Raw genomic sequence first — 23,339 nt, forward strand, 5'->3', positions numbered from 1 at the left:
GCTGTGCTGTCCTTCACTGCACCCGGTGGGACTAAGCACCGCTTTGACGACCCGAAGAAGGCTATGCAGTGCATCAGAAGTTTATAAACTTATAAGTGTTATCACGGACAGCGGGACTGTGTCTTAGTAAACTGATTATTAGCCCTCCCCTCCCCTGAAGAACACTGCATTATTGTGGTAAGACATTTTGAGCTCCGGTTTTATTTGATAATTCGTAGGTGTTTGGCATAATATTCTAAGGGCGGTGGGGGGGGGGGGAGTGTGAAGTTTCAGTTACGCTGTCTGTCTGGATGGAACCCCCGACCCACGGGGCGTATACGTAGACCATAGTTTTTGGACTGCCTTTTTCTTTCTACATTTATTTGTTTAATTCTTTTATTATGCACTGACCATATGTAGACCGGTAAGTCTTTCTCTTGTATTCCTAGCCAAGCATAATTTGTCCTGTGTGTATGTGTGGGCTGCGTGTGTGGTTGTCGCGCTGGCGGTGTGTTTGTGGCATAGGTTTGTGGGTGTCTATTTGTATGGAAAGCTCAAAGTGCCATAATTGCGCATCCGTGCTCGCGGGTGTATCGCGTGGTGGCCGCGCACGGCCTGGGTTTGTGCCTATACGCGGGATGGAGTTAAGAGTGTACGGACCGCTGATGTGTATCGGCTTGGTGGGAGAGTGCTGGTGCGAGTGTATGCATGTAGGTGTTGGGCAGGCTGTATGACTGGGCTTATATCGACATTCCATGTCAAAGTGGTACAAACTATTATCTTGTTGTATCTCTTTTCGTTTATTTCACATGCTCTTTACGTTACTTGGCCACATTTAAATGTTTCTCTTGATTATTTGATGTTGTGATGGATCTTTTGCATGTGTTCTGATGACTCACTACGCTGACGTGTTGCTCAGCAGTTCGTTAGATCATTGTCTAGCAATGAACAGATATCACCTGATCTAATGGTTGGTGATGGTGCTGCCCCTCTTAGGCAGTTAGAGTTCCCAGATTTGAGTTATTTGTCCAGTTAGGGACTTATCAGGAATGTCGAGGAGGGACATATCTCCTCACTTTTCTTGGGTTGTTTTTGAGTTTGTTTATGTTTTATGTTTTTTCTTTTTTGGGGAAGGTTTTTTTTGGGATCCAGATCACCATATCCTGCTTGTTGAGGTGACTATAGTTTATATTGTATTCTTACACTACTCTACTTATGACTAATCTCAATTTAATTTCCATTAATGCCAGGGGACTGAATATCCCACATAAAAGGACCACTATTTTAGGATTTTTGCATAAGAGAAATATTGACTTTGCCATGATACAGGAATCACATTTACTCATCAAGGATGCGGCCCGCTTTGCAAATAGGCTCTATCACCCTATTGTCTTTTCGTCTGCTCCTACGAAGACCAAGGGTGTGATGATAGTTTGTAGGCGCAAGCTGAAATTTGATCTGATCGGCTCTTGGACAGACAAAGAGGGGAGACTGGCCATTGCCAAGATTCGTCTGGACGGGCAGAATATAGCATTGATTTCTGCCTATGCTCCCAACACTTTTGAGGCTGGCTTTTATGACCAATTACCAAAACTCTACGGGATCTCACAGGCTTTCGTCTGGTTATGGGCGCAGATTTCAATGCAGTATGGGATAGCAGTATGGATAGAACAGGTGGGGCAGAGAGTAGAGACCAACGTCTCGCTTCTGATGCGTTACGCAGGTGGGCGGCCCAAACAAATATGATAGACATCTGGCGTGTGATGAATCCCTCCATAAAAGATTACTCTTTTTTCTCAGGTAGACATAAATCCTTTTCTAGGATAGATTTTCTCTTTGCGTCCAAAGATCTATTTCATAATGTTCGGAAGGCTTTCTATATACCAGTTACATGGACTGATCACAAACCCATCTACTGTTCTGTCACACTTAGGGCTGTCCCCACTAGAGCTCCCAGATGGCGTTTTAACTCTTTAAGACACTGGTACTTGCTTACCATGCTGCGAATGGATCTGGCCCTTCCTATATCCAGGACATGGTTAAACCGTACACCCCAGCGCGTGCACTACGCTCTGCATCAGCCAAACGACTCGCTGCGCCCCTCGCTGCGAGGGGGACCCAAGTTCCCATCGGCAAAAACACGTGGGTTTGCTGTCCTGGCTCCAAGATGGTGGAATGAGCTCCCCATTGACATCAGGACGGCAGATAGCTTGCACATCTTCCGGCGCAAACTGAAAACTCATCTCTTTCGACTCCACTTTGAGCGTTAGAACTATTAACGAAGCACTTTTATACTAATAAAGGACTGGCTTACCTAAAGCCAGTTGAGTAGCACTTGAAATGTTTGGCTCTATGAAACCTGATGTACTTATATGATTCTGTTTTCTTCAAGGTTGTGTCTTCCTGGTCGAATGTACTTATTGTAAGTCGCTTTGGAAAAAAGCGTCAGCTAAATGCAATGTAATGTAATGTAACTCCTCACTGCTGCGTGACGAAACATACAAGTCTCAGTTTGAGACTAAACTCCGTGAGTTTTTGGGGTTCAACAAGGGGTCAGTGTCTGACCCGAGATTTTTGTGGGAGGCAACAAAGGGCTTTATTAGAAGCAACACCACTCTGTACGCATCCACCCGAAACAAGAAACGTGCAGCTAAATTGGAAGCATTAGAACTAAAGTATGCTGCTCTCGATGCTAATTTACAACACCATTACAGCGATTAGGAGCTCCATCAAGCCGTGTAGGACAGAGATGCTGTGAGAAACCAATGTTATTTTGGAACATTGAACAATGTAAATCTATTCTAGTAGACCTCAACAATGGAATTATGATCAGTAGAAATGGCCATGACATGGGACCTTTAAATAAATGATTGCTCCTGCTGCTGCATAAGACAACTTTTATTTTATTCATAGACCCAATCAAAGACACATACATTTAGCATACAGTTAATGCACATTAAAAAAAGTAATTTAAGTCTGTTATTGCGTTTCACATAAAGTGTTTACAGAAGGGTTACAATAAATAATTCACAATTTCGTAACTTGCGTCAGAATAACAGTTGAATTGTTGAAAAATGAATATTGATATCATTATTGTAAACATTGACGTTACAAAATGATTGCTGGTAGTATTTCATATAATCAAGACTACATTTCTCAAAAAAACCCTACCATTCTTTTTTATCAAGCAGAAAAACCAAATGAGATGTAATCTTTATACCACTTTTCAACTCTTTACATCAGGGCTATTCAATTAGTTTGGAATGGGGGCCGGTTGATGAAAATGATCCAAAGCAAGGGGCCGGGAAAAAGATGGCTTGGAATATGAGCAATCATATTAAGAGTTTCAGATACAGTAAATACTACAACAGCATAGTGGAGTGCATATATTGTCTTTAATTAAATCAAACAACATAGCCCCAAAGCCTTTATAGATCTAAATGGCAAGTTCAGAACTCAGTAGGCCTACATGTGAAGCTAATTTAACCATCAACATAATTTAATTTGATTTAATTTCGGTGAAATTATCTAATCATTCACGCAGAGATGCAATAAATGACAGGAGTTGTCACTACAGTAGCTAGTAGGTGGGTTCGAAATCCGAGCGTGCCGAAGTTTTCAGGCAATGTCTTCCCCTCTATATCTCAATTTAACACCTTCTCTGGAATAAAGGCACTCAGGCCCAAAAAAAATCTTTCAAAAAAAAAGTAGATTACTTTTTAACATTAATCTCAAAGGGCCAGTAAATATCACCCCGGGGTCGGATTTGGCCTCGGGCCGCCAATTGGATAGCCCTGCTTTACATCATCCAAATTAATTCCATCAATTTTAGAAGGCAACAAATGTCTCAAACCTCATGTTGCAGATGACTTAAAACAAACATTAGAATATCTGTTTCTATTATTAAATAGGTGGGAAGTCCGTCCCTTCAGCAGACAGGACTGACAGGCACTCCCCTCTTGGGTTTATATGGTTTTGCCATGGTGACCATCTTGATGCAGTCGATGATGGGACAGACGCTGAGGCACAGAGTGCAGCCCGTGCAGCTGTCAGTCACTTTGGGGAGGTGGGTCTCTGGGTCGAACGTTATAGCCTGGGGGCACAGAGAGACCGTAGGGTTACAGGACTGAGTCTTACCATACACAGAATAATTATCATATTATTTACTTAAAGGGAACCTATCATGCAAAATGCACTTTTGTACGTCTTTTATACATGAATATGTGTCCCCGGTGTTCCAGGGAACTCACCAAGTGTCAGCAAACACAACCCTCTCTCTTTTCCTCCATACCCAAATCTCTAAAAACGGGGCTGCAACGGAGCTGATACAGATTTTAATTGTTCTGACGTCAGAAAAGGGGTGCTCCGCCTATATGGGCAACTCTCCACCTATCAGGGGAATGAGAGGTTGGGCCACAGCCATTGCCGCTCGAAAGCGCTGGAGACGCTGTAGTACATATGCCAGGCCTGTAAGTGGCGCTGTAGTCTGCCACAAAAGCAGCGAAGTCCAAGTCCGGGTGTGCCGTGGGATTTTGTGCAACCATACGTTATTCTTGCAATATACAACTACACAAAAATAATTATTTTTTAATTTACTATCAGTACTTTGTAGGTTTATATGTACGTAATCTGCGCGACTTGCGCATCCACATCTCCACGTGAAGTGCTGCATAAACATGGCTGAGTCAGCGATAACTTTCGAGGGGTGGAGGTATGCCCATTACTTTGAGTTCGTCCGAAGAATAGACAGGAATGTGACGGTGAGGTGCAAACTGTGTCCAGGCCAGAAGCTGTTATCCACTGCTGGAAACACCACGTGGTCAAACCTCAACAAGCTCCTGCAAAGAACACATGCTAAGGTGAAGCTACCGCACACGCTATTTGTTGTTTGTTTATATCACGTTTAAAGTAATACATTTATAATTTATAATTTGTAGTTCAGGACCATGCAGTGCAGCTTCCTTGCATTGACAGTTCTCTGTGCTGAATTTCTGCTGAGTTTCCTTTGCCTCATTTTTAATGTTGTGAGCTGTCTGGTTTAAATGAGTGTGTTGCTGCTTTGATGAAGCCTAATTTGATAAAGTTTCAAATTAATTTCTGAAATATTTCGTTAATAAATATTTCACGAGTAATATAGTTGTCTTTGTCACATTTTATTTGGCATTAGTAAATAATTATGCACATTTACAGATATTTTACATGATATGAGTGATAACACGTGTTATAAGGGCTATTTTGCACAATAGGTGTGCCTTGAGATTTTTACTTGTCCTTTGGTGTGCCTTGGGCACAAAAAGTTTGGGAACCACTGATATAGACCATTCGGCCACACTAGGACGACAGAATATGGCAGTAAACGACTACGGTAACGATAACGGGTCCAGAGGAGGATAGAACGGCATACGCAACACTCTGGGGGGTCCAACGGCTCCGTTATTACACCCTATACGATCATTTTCTGATAATGATGGCGCAATAGCCCCGCCTCTCCCCACCTCTCCTGCTCACCTCCACGTTCCCCGCGTCATTGCTGATGTGTTTCGCCAACAACAACAACAATGGCGGATCGGATACTGCGCCTGAAATAAGTCCTCTATAGCGCTATACTTCAACTTGCAGGACTCCCAGTCAACATTATCCTGTGTTTTGGTAGTTTTGTAGTCTAATGTGACCCTAAGTAGAAGTTATACCTCATCATCAGTCCACGAAAATACCTCCTTTCTTGCACAAATATCAGCCATCTTCTACCTTGTTTGTTTGTTTGTTTGTGCCTTACACATCCGGGGGGGGATCTTATACTCGCTGCTTTTGGTGGAGGAAGTTACGGTACGTCCACACTGCAGCTTTAAACAAATCTTCAACCGCTTCCAACGCTTCTCTGCCCATTGACTTTGAATGGGGATGACGTCACTTTGCCTCGCTTGTCGCCGAACTGCATTGTGGGGGAGCGAAGCGAAGATTTCCAGGATTTCCAGGATTCAAAAGTTGAGCAATGTTCTACTTTTGAAGCTGAGCTGGAAGCGTCAGCCAATCAAATCCCGTTTATGCAAATCTGACAGTAGAAGCGCTAGCCAATCAAACCGCGTGTAAGCAGGGAGAACCAGACCGCAGTTCATTTCCTCATATTCCAAACGAGAAATGACGGTAGCAAATCACCCGGTTCTTTACGACCAGAACTATTAACGGGATACAAACCGGAGGAACCAGGCATGGAGGGAGGTGGCAGAGACAGTGGGTGAAACTGGTAGGTTTTCGCCTGTTTGGGGAGTTTATATATATATATATATTGCTCGCATAAAATCCCCGGGGTTTTTTGCTTTGTATGTCGGGGGCGGGAGATTCATGTGAGTGGTTGTTGGTCTCGTTGCTCGCAAAAAATCCCCAAGCTTTCAGACACGCCCAGCTCCAAGATTTTCAAGATTTTTGAAAAGCTGCAGTGTGGACGTACCGTTACAGTGCCACGTACAGGCTCGGCATATGTACTGCAGCTTTTCCAGCGGTTGGAGCTAAACGGAGCTGTCTCGTGTGAACACATACTTTCCGGTGTCTATTGCGTGTGGATGGAAGCCTTTTTTGCGATTGCGTTTTACCGTATGCGTCCTCGTGGGGCCGGGGCCTAAAATGCATGATCTGTTTGGTATTTTGAAAAAAACCTTCACAGACATGTTTTATATAGGTATGGCCCTACAATATATTAGTCAAATATAGCATGATAGGTCCACTTTAACTAAAAGAAGCAATACCACAGTGTGAAAATACTATGCTAAGTAAAAGTCCAGCATTCAAAATGATACTTAAGTAAGAGTAAAAAGTATTAGCATCAAAATATACTTTAAGTACCAAAAGTAATATGTTAGGTACATTTAAACACCAGTTCATTTAAAATTATTTTATCAAAATGATTGGTGCATTCATGTATTCATCACCTCAGTTTTTTACCTGGTGAAGGTGGGGTTTAATGGATTTATTTACATACTACTGGGTAGCTCAGCCTATAATAATGTAGGATAATAGTGGAGTAAAAAGTTCAACAAATAGCATAATGTGAAAATACTCAAATAAGGTTCAAGTACCTCAATGTTTGACTTACTTAAAGTACTTGAGTAAATGTACTTTACCCCACCGAGTCTTCCTAACAGTAAAGAGACTGTGGCAGAGTGACGTACCTGGTAACCAGAGTCGTTGCAGGTCATGTAGCACTTCCCACAGTTGATGCACATCTCCTCATCTATCACAGCCTGGACCTGAGGACACAGGGGGGGGGGGGGGGGTCACAATTATGAGCTTTTCATGATCAATTATTTCAAAGTCATTATCTGTGACCTTTTATTGTATATGAAACAACATCAGTTTTTTTTTGTTTTTTTACTCTTTGTGTCACACAATGTAAACATCCAAGCTGCAATTGACATGCCTGAAACCTGGTGGCGACAAAATACGATTTGAAAGTGAAAAAATCTGAATGAGAAAAAAAAAGTTGGAAACCTGAAAAAAATGAGTCTGAAAGCATAAAAATATTCATGTGAAAAAAAGAATGACACAGATATAAAAAAATCAATAAATGTGAAATAATATTCAGCCTGAAAAAGCTTTTCAAATACTATTTAGAGTTTTAATGCCTCATTGTATTTTTCAAAGTTCAGGATCAAAACTTCAAATTTAAAATACATTTATTTTCGAATGATCAAAACCTTTGGTCCCGGATTTAGCTTTGGGTGACTGCTCTGGTAGCAGAAAGAAGTCTGATTGTATAAACGTCCATGAAAACATGACCATAACACTTGCCGTGGACTTTAGGCTATGTTAAATTATGTGAGTAAAAATCCTGTTACCTGCTCCATGTTACTAAGATCCTGATATGTTCCAATGTGACGCAGCGCCCTGGCTATCACATCCTACAACACACACAGTATGCAAAAAACACAGGAATGTAATCGGTTAGAAGACTTTTATTACACAACAAAGCACAATAATGAATAGTGTGTGTGTGTGTGTGTGTGTGTGTGTGTGTGTGTGTGTGTGTGTGTGTGTGTGTGTGTGTGTGTGTGTGTGTGTGTGTGTGTGTGTGTGTGTGTGTGTGTGTGTGTGTGTGTGTGTGTGTGTGTGTGTGTGTGTGTGTGTGTGTGTGTGTGTGTGTGTGTGTGTGTGTGTGTGTGTGTGTGTGTGTGTGTGTGTGTGTGTGTGTGTGTGTGTGTGTGTGTGTGTGTGTGTGTGTGTGTGTGTGTGTGTCACACCTTGACAGCAGGGACAGGTTTTTTTGGACAAGTTGACCTGTCTGATGTCGGTTTCTATCACTTCAGGTCCTGTGTTTCTGATCTTCTTCTTGTAGTCCGCGATGACGTCTGTCCTCTGCTGGAGGTAGGGACCAAAGCTAGGGAGGCTCTACACACACACACACACACACACACACACACACACACCGAAATCAGACTGTCAGGGAGTGGGGATGGCAGTAGAGAGCTACGAGGCTGTTTAGGACAAACACGTGAATCATTAATTCGACTGTATTTATGAGAGGTTTTCTTTGGACAGGTTGTTGAGACTCATCCTGTAATTCCAGCATTCAGACTGGAATTAACACTGAAGTGCCCTCTCTGTAGTGTCTGTATCTGACATCATTTTGTCAATTATCCTAATAAGATATTTAATAATGTTGTACGTTACTACGATTATGCCCCCAAACCTCTATTTTATGTTGCTTATCCGTTTGATGTTATCACCTGTATAATTCAAAAGTGTAAATGTGATAGATAGAAAGGTACACATTGGATGGATGGATAATTAGATGTATATATACCAGACTCTGCTACGCTATGACATTAAATTAGTGTATATGCTATGACATTAAACCTTTTGAATTTGAATTTGCAATAATTAGCATTAATGGCATTATAGCCTATGCAGACAATTAAAAACAATTCTGGAGTGTTTTGTTTTTTTGTTGAGGATGCTGAATACATTTCTGACATTTTTGGGATCAAACATTTCAGTTTCTACCAGAAAATTGCCATATGTGTACTCCCAGTGGGCTGATTTAGATGAATTATTTAGAAGTTTAAGAGGACACTGGGTAATGTATTAGCTAAATAGCTTATCATTTTGAATAATCTCAACTCAATTAAAAGCTGTAGGATATCTGACCACAATTATTCTAATTATTATTCTATAGAACCTACCTGTCCCACCAGCTCTTCCAGTCTGGGAACTGGTTTTCCCTTCTGATGTCTCTCTGTGGGAGGAGACTGGCCGTCCCAGTCCCTCAGCTCCAGGCTTTTCAGGTACAACAAGGCCTTCAGACCTGCAAACACATATCCACCATTATGCTATTATTATATCATTTCATTGTCTCAAAGCTGAAGCATTAAGGTTCACTGCCTGGAGAATGTTTATGTTGGTTAACTCTCCAGACGTGATAAAAAGGTACGGTTGAAAAAGCTCTTTGTTAGTGAGGTGGTAGTTACTATAGTAACTTTATTTACACCAGTAGGAGTTTTCAGTCTCTTAAGTCAATGCTGACTTTAGTTCAAAATAATGTAGCGTACATCCTGTTGAGATAACAAGGCACGAATAAACCAGCCTCTGGATCATTGTTGTAAACTAGCAATAATACATCTCAATGCTCAGTGCATGCCTTCGATTGAAATACAAAACATGCAGAAACAGTTACATACCCACACAGTAATCCTCAATGACTGTGAAGTCCTGGTTCTGGACTGCACTGCACACCTGTGGGAGTCAAACACAGGGAGAAAATCAGACAAAACCAGAGGGAGGAACACTAGATTTGCAGAATTTCTCTCTTTAAAGACTTAATAACTGATTCCACCATGTGAAAACGGTATGTGGTGAAAAGTAAAAAAAATGCATACAGTAGTAGCCATTTTACAATATGTAATTAAACCAAGAACTGCATCATAGGAACAGTAACATGTATTCATTCATTTATCACCTGTAACACTGAGGCTCCGGCGTGGAGGAACTGCAGTCCGCTCTCTGCAGAGTCGATGCCTCCCGTGGCCAGGATGGGGAAACCAGGGAGGGCTCTGGCGATGGCGGACACCGCCCTGAGAGCGATGGGTCTGATGGCATTACCTGCACACAGTGTTCTGATCAGGGAGGGCTTGGGAGAAGTCAATGTTTAGAAGAGGAGCACACATTAGAAGTAGCATTCTATAACTACACCCTTCTACACATCAACACATCCGCCTCGTTTGGCTCTGATTTCACATCCATCCTCCCTTTCCTCTCCAATTATACATTCCCCTTCCTACCTCATCCTTTCCCTATATCCTCCATCCCTTCAACCATCCCTCCCCCTTCCTACATCCTTTCATCCATCCTTTCCTTTATTAATGTATTCATTAAGAAAGGAATTAATTCATCCCTCCATCCTTATGTCCCTGCCCATTCATCCCTTCCTTCAATCATACATTCATCCCCCCCTACATCCCTCTGACCATTTATCCCTCCCCCTACACCCCTTCCTCCTTTTGTTGCTTCATCCATTAATCTTTTCCTGCCTATATCCATTCATCCCCTCATCCTTCTTCACCCCTCCCTTGACATTCAGTATCTGTAAATAAATGGTTATCTGACGTATATATATATATATTTTTTTTTTAGTCAATTTATTGAACATGTCAGAAACAAAAACATACAACAATAATATATATATATTCAGAAAGAAATTACTTTTACAATTACAAGAAATAACAACAAATGGGATTTTACAGGTCCTGTTCATAACCATTAATGATTTGGCTCCTAAATATTACTTTCAGTTTAGATAGACTTGTACAATATTTCAGTGCATCGTTACAGTTATTCCACAGACTAACACCTTTTGATGAGATGCAATGAAGTTTGGCATTTTTTCGTACGGGTGGTTTTTTGAAAATGCAGTTTCCTCTCAACATGTACATGCTTTCTCTCCATGTGAAAAGTCCCTGGATATTATGAGGTAATTGTTGATTTGCGGCTTTGAACATAATTTGAATAGTTTTATAGTCAACCAGGTCTTGTAGTTTTAGTGTTTTTAGTTTGATGAATAATTTATTTGTTGGTTCTCTGTACGTAGTTTTATGTATAACTTGTATGGCTCTTTTTTGCAGGATGAAGATAGGATGTGTATTTGTTTTATATGTGTTCCCCCAAACTTCCACACAATACATCATGTATGGAAGTATGAAGGAGCAGTACAGCATAAACAAAGAAGCTTGATTAATTAGGTATTTGGCTTTATTCAGAATTGCTATTGATTTGGATATTTTGGCTTTGATATAGATTATATGTGGTTTCCAACTTAATTTATTGTCTATGATTACTCCAAGGAATTTTATTTCCGATACTCTTTCTAATTGGACGCCATTTATAGTGATTTTCTTCTCTGTATTGGTCGATCGATTCCCAAATATTATGAGTTTGGTTTTGCTTGCGTTCAATGTTAATTTATTTTGGTCAAACCAGATCTTCATCCTGCTCAGTTCCTTCTCCATTGTGACCAATAGCTGTTCTATATTGTCCCCACAGCAGAGTAGACTTGTGTCGTCTGCAAAAAGAATGGTTTTAATAGTTTTTGATACTTCACATATATTGTTAATATACAGAATAAATAGTAATGGCCCCAAGACTGAGCCCTGAGGCACCCCATATGTAACCTGCAGTAGTTGTGATTTATGGCTTTGTAGTTCAACGTACTGTTCCCTGTTATGTAGGTAGCTGGATAGCCATGATAGTGCAACACCTCTAATGTCATATCTCTGTAGTTTTTTAATTAATAATTCATGGTCAACCGTGTCAAATGCTTTTTTAAGGTCCAGAAATATCCCTATTGCATATTCTTTCTTTTCTATTGCCTTAGTAATGTGTTCCATACATTCTATAACTGCAAATGATGTAGTTCTGTTTGCTCTGAAACCATATTGTTGTTCATATAGTATGTTATCTTTGGTGATGAAGTCATTTAGTCTTGTATAGTATATCTTTTCCAGTATTTTAGAAAACTGTGAGAGCAATGAAATTGGTCTATAGTTTGACAGTACATGTTTATCTCCAGATGTATGTATTGGTATGACTTTAGCAGTTTTCATTTTATTTGGAAATACACCGGTTTGTATTGACTGATTACAGATGTGAGTTAGTGGTTTGGCTATACATTCAATAATGTTTTTAACTGTATACATGTCAATATCATGACAGTCTGTAGACCTTTTACTCTTAAGTTTTTTAACTGTGTCAATAATTTCATTTTCATCAGTCCCTCTTAAGAATATAATTTCCTTCACATATATATCTTTACTTTCAACACCATCACTACAACCAGTATTTGGAATTTCCCCAGCTAGACAAGGACCAACATTGACAAAGTACTTATTGAAATCTTCGGCAACTGAGGTCATGTCATAAACTACTGTATCGTTTTTTGACAGAAAACTGTTTGTTTATTGTGCGTTTCCATTTCCTTTTTTAATAATGGTATTTAATACATTCCATGTATTTTTAATGTTATTTTTGTTATCCTCCAATCATTTGTTGTAATGATCCATTTTGCGACATCGTATTATCTTTATTAGTTTGTATGTCTTGTATTTTTGTTCAGCCTCTACTGATCCATTCTTTAAGAAGTCTTTATATAATTCATTTTTCGTTTTACATGCATTTAATATTCCCTTAGTGATCCATGGTTTTTCAGCATATTTTTGTTTCACTATTTTCTTTACACGAGGACAATGTTTTTCATACAGCCCTGATAGAATATGTAGAAATTATTCATAGGCTTCATTTGCATCTGGTACATACACTTTGTTCCAGTCTTGTTTAGATCATTCTTCTTTAAAATAATTAACAGACTCTGGTGTTTTGTGTCTTGTAATTGTGACTTTTCTGGTGTCTTTTTCGATCCTAGTACAGTTCTGTATTGTTGCAAAGACTGGCAGGTGATCACTTGTGTCATTGATTAATATTCCACTTATTACTTTCCTATCCATAACATTTGTGAATATGTTGTCAATGAGTGTAGCACTGTGTGATGTTATTCTGGTTGGTCGTGTGATTGTAGGATATAAACTGTTGCTATACATAGAATTCATAAATTCTGTAGTTGCATTGTGTTCTTGTGGGTTCAGCAAATCAATGTTAAAATCTCCACATACAAAGAGCATTTTCTTGCTGCTTGTGTAGTTATAAAGTACAGCTAGCTTTTTCTCAAATGTTTCAATACATGATCCTGGTTTTCTATACACGCAGCTTATCAGAAGGTTTTTAGATGTTTTCATTTCAATTTCTACTGTTATGCATTCCATAATGTTGTCTACAGCGAAATACATATTACTGACAGATCTACTGTCTGTCAGTAATATGACATTTTAATAGCAGAAGCCTCATTTCAAATGTATCAAAGATCAAATACTGTTTACTTGATATTACTTGATATTACTGATATACAACAGTTGTAACTTTTGTTAATATAAAGTGCAGTCCCCCCACCTTTAGAATGTGTCCTATTAGTAAAAAACATGTTGTATACCTCGATTTCAACCATGTCAGCTTGCTCCTCACTAAGCCAGGTCTCTGATGTTGCTAGGGCTGTAACATGTTTCTCCAATTGCCTTAAACAGTATTTGATCTTTGATACATTTGAAATGAGGCTTCTGCTATTAAAATGTAATATTGATATTGATCCATCCATCATTCCATTTCTTTTGAGTTGATCTTCTGTGTAGTATTCACATTGGTTATGGATGTTATTGTAGAAATAATTTTCAGGGTCAATATCCTTTTCAATGTCTTGTGATCTATGTTCCGTGTATTTGAAACATTTCAAGTCCAGTTTTTCATATTCAGCAGGTGAGTGGTTTTTGTCCAAGCTTATCATGGGTGTTCTTAGTGTGTTCATTTCAGTGTGTAGCTATTCAGTTCTATTTCGTCCCTACTGACCGCCAGAGGCGGTGCTTTTAGCACTGGATATGTCCATCGCACGCATGCGCAGTTCGAGTACCTAATAACAACAAAGTCACCTGTGATCCACGTGACTACGGCTACATAGGCCGGCGTCACTAGTGGATCGGTTCCTTTTCATCTTCTCGCTTCGCGAGAGTACCGCGGCTACATTCTTGTAGCCTACAGCGTTCAGGTTTGAACGTTTGATATGAGGGATTTCTCTGCAAGCAGCTGGCCGCGTGCAGCTTCGCGACTGACAGTCGGAGCTACGGGTTGTTAACGCGTCCTCCAGGAGCTGTGGCCGGCTGTGCGCTGTGCAGAGCCTCGACGCACAGGTTTGTGTCAACTTGTTGCTGGTGATGGCTGTGTCCCCGCACCCTCTCCCAGCTAAGTTGTCCTGATTGCTGTCTTATTTATTGTTTGGCTTAGACTTTCTGGTGACGACAGTGTTCCCGCTTCCTCTCCCATAAAGTTGCCCTTATTATGCTCTTTTGAAAGTTCTGCTTGTGGCGTTGTGCCCGAGCTATCATTAGCATTTGAGTCCCAGCTTTAGCTGCGTCTCTCATTTAATTTAGTATGGAAAGCCCAGTGTGCCATATTTTGCCCGTTTTTGTTTAGATGCAGAGAGTAAGGTAAGTACTGGCCATAGTTACTACTGTAACTACGGTCCGAGGCCATGTAAGCACTGGCCATGGTTACTACTGTGACCATGGCCTACGGTTTTATGCGGGCTGTTCTATTCAATAGAAGCTATTATCTGGTCTTAACATTGTGTTTTGACTTGGTTGCTTGATTGTTAGCAGCAGCCGCTTGGCTAACACCTTGCATGTACTGTTAAGCTTCATTATTTAACTCAGCCGGTGAGGGCAGTGCTCTCGCTCCCGCTCCCGGTAACGTATGGTTTTGATTGCAGTAGCGCTATATCGTGGTATTTACTGCTCCTAGTACTAGACTCTAGTCTACTACTACTGTACTAGGATGATATGCAGAGAACAATCTTCACTGTGTGTGCTGTGTGCTCTGCATGTGTGACCATTAAAGAGGATTTCATCCTCCCAATATTATATTATCTAGGGTGCAGCCGTTGGCTGACACTTTTAGGCACCGGCCACAGTTACTACTGTAACTACGGTTCTAAGCTGTGTAAGTACTGGCCAGAGTTACTACTGTAACTACGGTTCTAAGCCGTGTAAGTACTGGCCATAGTTATTACTGTAACTACGGGTCTAAGCCGTGTAAATACTAGCCATTGTTACTACTGTAACTACGGTGCTATGCCGTGTAAATACTGGCCATAATTACTACTGTAACTACGGCTCTGTGCTGTTCTCTTCTTTAGAAGCTAGTTATCTGGTCTTAACATTTGTGTTGACTTGATCTCACTTGATTGTTAGCAGCAGCCGCTTGGCTAACATCTTGCATGTTTTGTTACAGCTTCTTTATTTAAACTCAGCTGGTGAAGGCAGTGCTCTCGCTCCCGCTCCCTGTAACGTATTGCTCTGATTGTTATCAGCGGCCGCTTGGCTAACATCTGGCGTGTTCTCTTGAGCTTCGTTGTTTAAATCATCCAGTGAAGGCAGTGTTTTTCGCCCCCGCTCCTGGTAGACGTGCTGCTTGATTCTTAGCAGCAGCCGCCTGGCTAAGCTTCTTTATTTAATCCAGCTAGGTGAAGGCAGTGCTCTCGCTCCCGCTCCCTCTGCCGGTAACGTGGGTGTAGCTACATCCCTCTCTGTGTTCGGCGAGTAGAAGCATCGCTCTACTCTTTCCGTTCAGCAGGTAGCCGGTGAAGGCTGTGTTCTCGCACCCGCTCCCGGGTACGCTGCACCTGGCATTCGTTATGAACTCAACCAGTGAAGGCAGTGTTCTCGCCCCCGCTCCTGGTAGACGTGTTGCTTGATTCTAGCAGCAGCCACCCGGCTAAGCTGTCCTGTTAAACATCTACGCTGCATCTGGCTACCTATAGACTGGCTCATTCATGTAGCGCCTGAATGGCTTCTCTTGAGCCCGAGGACGGTCATGACCGCTGCCCCCCTCTGCCTTGGCCTCGAGCATTTGAGGGAGGGTCTCACGCAAAGCGCCTGCATGAGCTGTAGATTCATGCCTCGGGCGCTCAGAGTGGCTAGAGTCGCAGAGGTGGCACCTCTCCTCGTCACAACTTCCTCCAGCTCAGTCTGACCGTTCCCGGCGACTTGATGGAGGGATGGCTATGGCTTCACCCCCCAGGTAGAGGGCTAGAAACAGGCTGTCCTCTAAGGTGGGACGGTTAGCTGCCGTCATGGAGCAGACGAAGTCGCTCCTGTTGGCCCTTCAGCCAGGGGCCGGTGCGGGGGCTACTAGCTTGCCGCCTGGCCCTCCTTCGGTTGCCACACCTCTACTTGAGGATGCCATGTCGCTAGCGGCTCCGGACAAACCTCTTCTATGAAGGGGGGGGGGGGCCGGGCCCCGCTCACCCCCGAGGAGGCTTCCCACTCCTCTGCTCAGAGCTCTCTGCAGGGCACGGAGGACGCCTTCATGGCGGCCATTATTCGTGCGGCCCTGGTACGCTTGCAGCTTCAGGTTCCGCAGGCCGACTCGGCTCAGGCTAGCGCCTTTTTCAGGCATAACCCTGCCCCTTTTCACTCCCACTGTTCCTCCTTCAGAGGAGTACCTGAGGGAGCTCCATGCAGGCTGGAGAGACACCAGGGCCCTCTCCCACTCTGCTGCCAGGCAGGATCTGGCGAGGGTGGGGCTGGGTCGCTTGCCATCCATTGAGCCTGCCAGCTCCTGATGCCAGGTGCCCTCGGCCTCAGTGCAGGGTCACAAACGAGCTGCTATGTAGGGCCTACGACACAGCGGCACGGGAACTCCCTCTCCCTTCTGATACTGGCTTTCTCTACCTCTCTGCAGCAGGCTCCGGCTGAGCCTTCTTTGCTGGGCCTCAGTGATGCATCACTGTAAGCCTTTGCCCTAATGTCTAGGGAATGGGGACGAGTTATGTCCTTATTGGTGCAGACTCGTCACCAGGTTTGGCCTACTCAGTCACCACTGTCGGAGACATGTCCTCCGTAGTGAGCCAGTCGAGCCAGGGGAGCTCTTTGGGGCAGCTGCCCTGTAGGCACTGGAGGGTGCTGCCTAAGCTAGGCAGACCAGGCAGCAGCTCTCGGGTCTTTATAGTGCCCACTCCCAGCAGGCCCAGGGGCCCCTCTAGCAGCCGCTCTCAGCTTACAGTGGTGGTCTGCACAGGTCCCAGCGCCCCACTCATCCACCTCCCAGGGGCTTTCGTGCCTCAGAGCCTTACCGGCGCCCCCCAGGGGGCTGGGGGGTTATGCCCCGAGACTCTCAGGGACGGTCGTCGGCTGATTTCCCAGCAGCAGCTCAGTTACTGGGCTGTCTGTACTTGCGGCCCTTGGGTGGTTTTCACCTTAACTCAGGGGTACGAACCGCAGTTCCGGCCCCTAGCCTTCGGCCGGGCCAAAATGACAGTCGTCAGCGATCCGGCAGAGGCCCTAGCTCTGGCCCAAGAGTTGTCCGTCCTTCTGTCCAAGGACGCAATCGAGCCAGTAGACCCTCTGCTTAGCCCAGGGGGTTCTACTCAGCGTACTTTCTCGTGAGCAAGAAAGTAGGCGGATTTCGCCTGATCTTGGACCTCAGAGGAATCAACAGATTCCTGAAGGTGCTGCCACTCTATATACTGACCACAGCACATGCACAGCCGTGGACTCGAGGGATGCCTACTTCCACGTGGGCCGGGCAACATGGTGCCTTATATTCAGTTCCTTCGGCCCTTGGGCAGGCTGCCTCGGCCATTGGGCCCGCTGGCGTTGCGCCCCATGCAGATGTGGCTGAACAGCCTTCACTTGGAAGCCAAGTGGCACAGGCGCAGGGAAGTCAGGGTGTCGCAGCGTTGCCTCCACTCTCGGTCACACTGGAGGGGCCTATCTCCTGATGGGCGTGCCATCTCATCCCGCCAGGAGACCGTCACCATAGGTGCAGGTCTCTCAGGGTGGGGTGCAGTACGGCAGGGCAGGACCATTCAGGGTCAGTGGTCTGCCCAGGAGGGTGCACACCATGCCAACGTGCTAGAGCTTCGGGCTGTGCAGCTTGCACTCACGCACTTTCTACCCCTACTGGGGGGCAAGAATGTGCGTGTTCCTTGGGACAGCATGTACGCTGTTGCCCAGACAGCAGTCCCTTCTAGACAGTGGGCGTTCTCACTCCACTCTGAATTTATGTGGCTGCTATTTCTGCCCGACATATTCGGGTCGACGGCGCCACGGCTGGGTGCCACAGGTCGGTGTCCCTCTTCCTGAGAGGGGCTTTACGGCAGCATCCCCCTAGCACCCCGAGGGCTCCGGCTTGGGACCTGCCCCTGCTGCCGGATGCCCTATCATCTCCTCCCTTCGAGCCCCTGGCCCAGGTGGAGTTTAAGTGGCTGTCCTTAAAGGCAGCATTTCTGCTTTCCATGACCTCAGGGAAACGAGTTGGAGAGCTACATGCCCTCTCCGTGAGCGATACATGCCTGAGGTGGAACTCCGATGGCTCGGGTGTTGCCCTCTGGCCGAACGTGGCGTTCCTGCCCAAGGTGCTTCCACTAGCCCACTCCAATCGGCCTATCCAGCTGGCGCGCTTTAACGTCCCACAGGAGAACGGCACGCCTGAGTTGCTGTGCCCTGTCCGTGCCCTAGAGGCGTATATTGGTGCTACGGCCCATATACGACAGTCAGAGCAGCTCTTCATTTGCCATGGTGGCACGAGAAGGGGCTGTGCTCTCTCCAAGCAGCGGCTGTCCCACTGGGTTGTGGATACAATCTCACATGCCTATGGGGCCAGTGGCCGCCCCCCGCCATCAGGGGTGAGATGTCACTCTAGTCTACAAGGAGCATCTCAACATCTTGGGCTGCCCTGAGAGGGGTGTCCCTGGAGACCATCTGCGCTGCGGCGTCGTGGGCATCGTCTGGCACATTCTCCAGGTTTTACCGGGTCAATGTCACCACTCCCCATCCTTTGGGCGTGGTCCTGTTGCCGAACTCCGCTGCTTCCAGCTAGGTAAGCAAGTGTTCGGATTCTTCATGACATGGTTGGTATAGTCATCCAGTGCTAAAAGCACCGCCTCTGGCGGTCAGTAGGGACGAAATAGAACGATAGTTACGGCTGTAACTACGGTTCTATGAGTCCCGGATGACCGCCAGAGTTTCCGGTCACTCTTTTCTTGTGTGCTCGATTCTGGGAACCGATCCACTAGTGACGCCGGCCTATGTAGCCGTAGTCACGTGGGTGCAACCCAGTATCACGGCATTTCGTGTTCACCAACACGATTTTTAATCTATTGATTCGTGTTCACCAACACGATTTGCCCCTTTTTTTCGTGTTGCACAGCACGATTTTAAAAGCAATGTATTTCTACTGCCTGCAGCACGTCTTTTTCTCCGGTCGGGTCGAGGAAGACCGGAAGCTGTGTGGTTCATAAAACATGTTCTTACTCAATATCAAGCCACAGTTATTGCTTTTATTTGAAATCGTATAATTTCGGACTTTTGTTGCCGTCTGTGAGGAAAATAAATGGGGCTCAGAGCCTCAGAATACGGAAATCTGTATTTTTTAATATTTTTTTCCTTCTAATTCGATATTCTTTTCAAAATAACACACTGTTATTTACTCACCAATAACACACAATTATCCTTGCTTTTATTTATTGGTTAATTCCATAATCTCTGGCTTTTTTGGCGTCCGTCGGATGGGTCCGTCAGGAACTGAATTTCAAAATAAAAATAACCGGAAACAGACGTAGGCCTATAAGGGACATTTCGAGCATCATTGCGATTGTCAACATTTCTGAGTTTAGGATGGCCGAAGACACTACACTACCCATAATCCCCAGCTATCGTTTAGGACTACAGTCCCCGTAAGGTTACGCAGAGCGTCAAACAGCTGTGTGAAATGGAACGAAACCACGCCAGACTATCCAAAACTGGAATCGAACGCCCCCCCAGAACTACACATGCTGGCTATTGTGTTTCGCAAAATGTTCTATGGGACGTCTCTACTGAACGTTTTCGTTTTTCCCACCATTAGAAGTTGCCAGTATTAAACACATTGGTGTTATCAAATGTAAAACATATAATTAATAAATGGGTGAAAATCGCTTGTGTCCATAATGCGCAGCATTAATACCCACATGACAGCTCATTGTTACTTTGTAATTCTACTCCACTACAATTCAGAGGTTAACCTGGTATTTTTACTCCACTGCATTTATTTGAGTTACTTTGCAGATTCTGATTAATTATGTGAAATATAAACAACCCTTAAATCAGACTTTAGTTACAGCCAACAATCAGGAGAGTTATTTGATAGTTGGTGCTTGAGAAGACTAAACATGTATCTGCAATTGACAAGAATGGAAACGAGTAATAAAGTATATTCATTACTCGTTATTCTCTACTAATAGTTAATTAAAGACTGTATATTATGGCTATTTTGCACATCCCTTTCAAGATTTTCAAAGGTGTATTGACATATCATATACACAACTACGGTGTAGTTATGCAATGAACTTGGTCAATTGGGTCACAGGTTCCTCAACAGTGCATTACAAGACATCTATCAATATGTGTGTACCTCCACCATTAAACTGTCATATTCTGCACATTTCTTATTCTATCTACATACATAAGAGTATAATTCATATGTATAATATCAGTTAAAATAAGTGCTTCAACATAGTTAACATTGCAGGAAAGCAATATATTAGACGTTAAGTACTTTGTCAGGCTTAATATTTATCTGTAGATAGATACCCCCAAAGTTGTTTTCTTATTTAAAAGAAGACCTTAATCTGTTATTTAATGTTTAAATAAAGGTTAATTCGTTTTTCTGTTTTGCACCTCCTCCTATTAATATCTTTGTACATTCTGCACTAAACTGTTTTATTGTAGAGATCACTTATAGTATCTTCTTGATTTTTTATATTCTATATTTATACTTTCCCCCTATGAAAGTATGTACTCTTAATATTTTTTTAATCAAATAAAACACAATAATTCAATAACATGCTTTAACCACTAGGCAGTGCACACAAGGTACACACAGCCATAATAACTTTGTATTATTAGTGTAGGACACTTTTGTTTTCGTACAATATCTGAAAATGTGTAGTTTTATGCATGCTTTCACATAATTTTACAGCATATTGCTATACTATTTCAGACTCAGTATTTACATTCTTATATTCAAAGAAAATCAGTAATATCTTTAAAAACTACAGTCCTTTTATATCAGCTGTGCACCGTTATGGTGTAAATATAACCTATCTGTGAATTAGATCAAATGTAAAAGTCAGCCGAATTAGTGTTGATACTGCAAGGAGACGTATTGTGTGAAGAGAAATTGAAGATGTTGTTTAATTGTTGAATATATTTATGATCCACGTCAAGTATTCAGTTTCGGCGGCATTTTCTCAGTTTTTCCAAAGGTCTTCTCATCAGGGCTCTATAAATAAAGAACTACGGCAGTTCTGTAATATACAATGCAGCCGAACCGTGTATTACAATGCCGTTATGTGATGACTTTCAAAGAGAAAAGCAAGAGCGCTCGGAATTAAGTATTATTTTATTCTTTTAAAATGTTTTCCGGATTTCATATCATATAAATACCAAATCCCAGCATGCATTGCGGCTAAAACATCCAATAAGCGAGCTTAAAACCATAGCTGAGGATCTTGGGTAATCGCTCGAAATGCCTACGTCTGTTTCCGGTTATTTTTATTTTGAAATTCAGTTCCTGACGGACGGCAAAAAAGCCCGAGATTATGGAATTAAACCAATAAATAAAAGCAAGGATAATTGTGTGTTATTGGTGAGTAAATAACAGTGTGTTATTTTTGAAAAGAATAACAAATTAGAAGGAAAAAAATATTTAAAAATACAGATTTCAGTATCCTGAGGCTCTGAGCCCCATTTATTTTCCTCACAGACGGCAACAAAAGTCCGAAATTATACGATTTCAAATAAAAGCAATAACTGTGGCTTGATATTGAGTAAGAACATGTTTTTATGAACCACACAGCTTCCGGTCTTCCTCGACCCGACCGGAGAAAAAGACGTGCTGCAGGCAGTAGAAATACATTGCTTTTAAAATCGTGCTGTGCAACACGAAAAAAAGGGGCAAATCGTGTTGGTGAACACGAATCAATAGATTAAAAATCGTGTTGGTGAACACGAAATGCCGTGAGACTGGGTTGGTGGGTGACAGGTGACTTTGTTGTTATTAGGTACTCGAACTGCGCATGCGTGCGATGGACATATCCAGTGCTAAAAGCACCGCCTCTGGCGATCATCCGGGACTCATAGAATCGTAGTTACAGCCGTAACTATCGTTAGGCCTACCTTATGTTGATTTTGATGTTTCATTCCTCAAACTGATCCAGCTCGGTGATTTCCCGGATAATGAGCACTTTCGCCATCTCTGCTGTTGATCCATTTAGTTTGATAAAAATGTTACAATTTGTCGACCATGTTGCTTGAATCTTGTTTTGTTTCCTTAGTATACATGCTCTCCTTGCGATGTCCGCGTTCTTCTTCGTAAGGTGTTCGTTAATGTAAACATTGGTCCCTTTTAGTTTCCTTCCTTGTCTGAGGAGTGCATATTTATTTTTCCTGTTGATGAACCGGATTATTACTGCTGGTGTGGCTGTTGTGTTCTTGCTCCGCAGGGCATGACAGGCCTCAATATCTCCGCCGTCAACAGATATGCCCTTGCTGTCCAAAAAGCAAAGCACCTGTTGCTCCAGCGACTCACGGTCCACCTCCGGAGCGTCGGCTCCCCCTCTCCCGGCGGCGGTGTCCTCTGAGGCCGCTGCCGCCCTGGCATAGCTCCGGTGTTTGGTCTTCAGGCCGCTGATAATCTGATCGTTCATCCTGGTGTATTGTTCGAGGTCGGCCACTCGATTCTCCATTAAAGTGATCTTTTTGTCCTTTTCAATGTTTTGTATTTTCAGAGATTGTATTTCTCCCATCAGCTCCATGATTTTATTTTGCTGGGCCGCGACTGTTTTAATTTCGGCTGACAAGAAGTCGAGAGATTTCTTAATCTCCTCCACCTCGTCAGGGAGGTTTGCACTTTTCTTGGGTGCCATTTCTCCTGATAATCTATTATTAAGGTAGCTCTATACCAGTGGCGTGACTACATATTGTAGTGTTGTGGTCCTTGCTAGTGAAACAGGTTGTGTATGTGTTTGTATGTTTGTGTGTATCCTCACCAGACACCCCTCCATACGTGGTGCGTTTGCCCTTTCCAACCGCCGGCCAGGGGGAGGCGTCAGCCTTCAGTCCCATCATACCTGAGACTGTGTTGGTGGCTGTCACTCCATCTGCTCCACCTAGAAAATATCAACAGTACATAAATTACCGAATTTAAAGGATTTGGAGGGAATAAATATTGAGTGT

The 23,339-nt window shown here is 43.2% G+C and overlaps 1 protein-coding gene across 1 annotated transcript in view; it reads right to left on the reverse strand.

Moving 5' to 3' along the window:
• Nucleotides 1–2,856: 2,856 nt before the first annotated feature.
• LOC117545494 (dihydropyrimidine dehydrogenase [NADP(+)]-like) overlaps nucleotides 2,857–23,339 on the reverse strand; it is a 50,565-nt gene continuing 30,082 nt past the window's right edge. Inside the window, 9 exon segments of the mRNA XM_034215294.1 lie at nucleotides 2,857–4,072; nucleotides 7,146–7,223; nucleotides 7,812–7,874; nucleotides 8,214–8,237; nucleotides 8,239–8,361; nucleotides 9,156–9,277; nucleotides 9,651–9,705; nucleotides 9,929–10,071; nucleotides 23,153–23,272. Of these exon segments, the coding sequence (XP_034071185.1) occupies nucleotides 3,908–4,072; nucleotides 7,146–7,223; nucleotides 7,812–7,874; nucleotides 8,214–8,237; nucleotides 8,239–8,361; nucleotides 9,156–9,277; nucleotides 9,651–9,705; nucleotides 9,929–10,071; nucleotides 23,153–23,272 (893 nt within the window). The 3' untranslated portion in view covers nucleotides 2,857–3,907.

Source organism: Gymnodraco acuticeps, unplaced genomic scaffold, assembly GCF_902827175.1.
Source record: "Gymnodraco acuticeps unplaced genomic scaffold, fGymAcu1.1, whole genome shotgun sequence".
In the NCBI taxonomy this organism is placed as follows: domain Eukaryota; kingdom Metazoa; phylum Chordata; class Actinopteri; order Perciformes; family Bathydraconidae; genus Gymnodraco; species Gymnodraco acuticeps.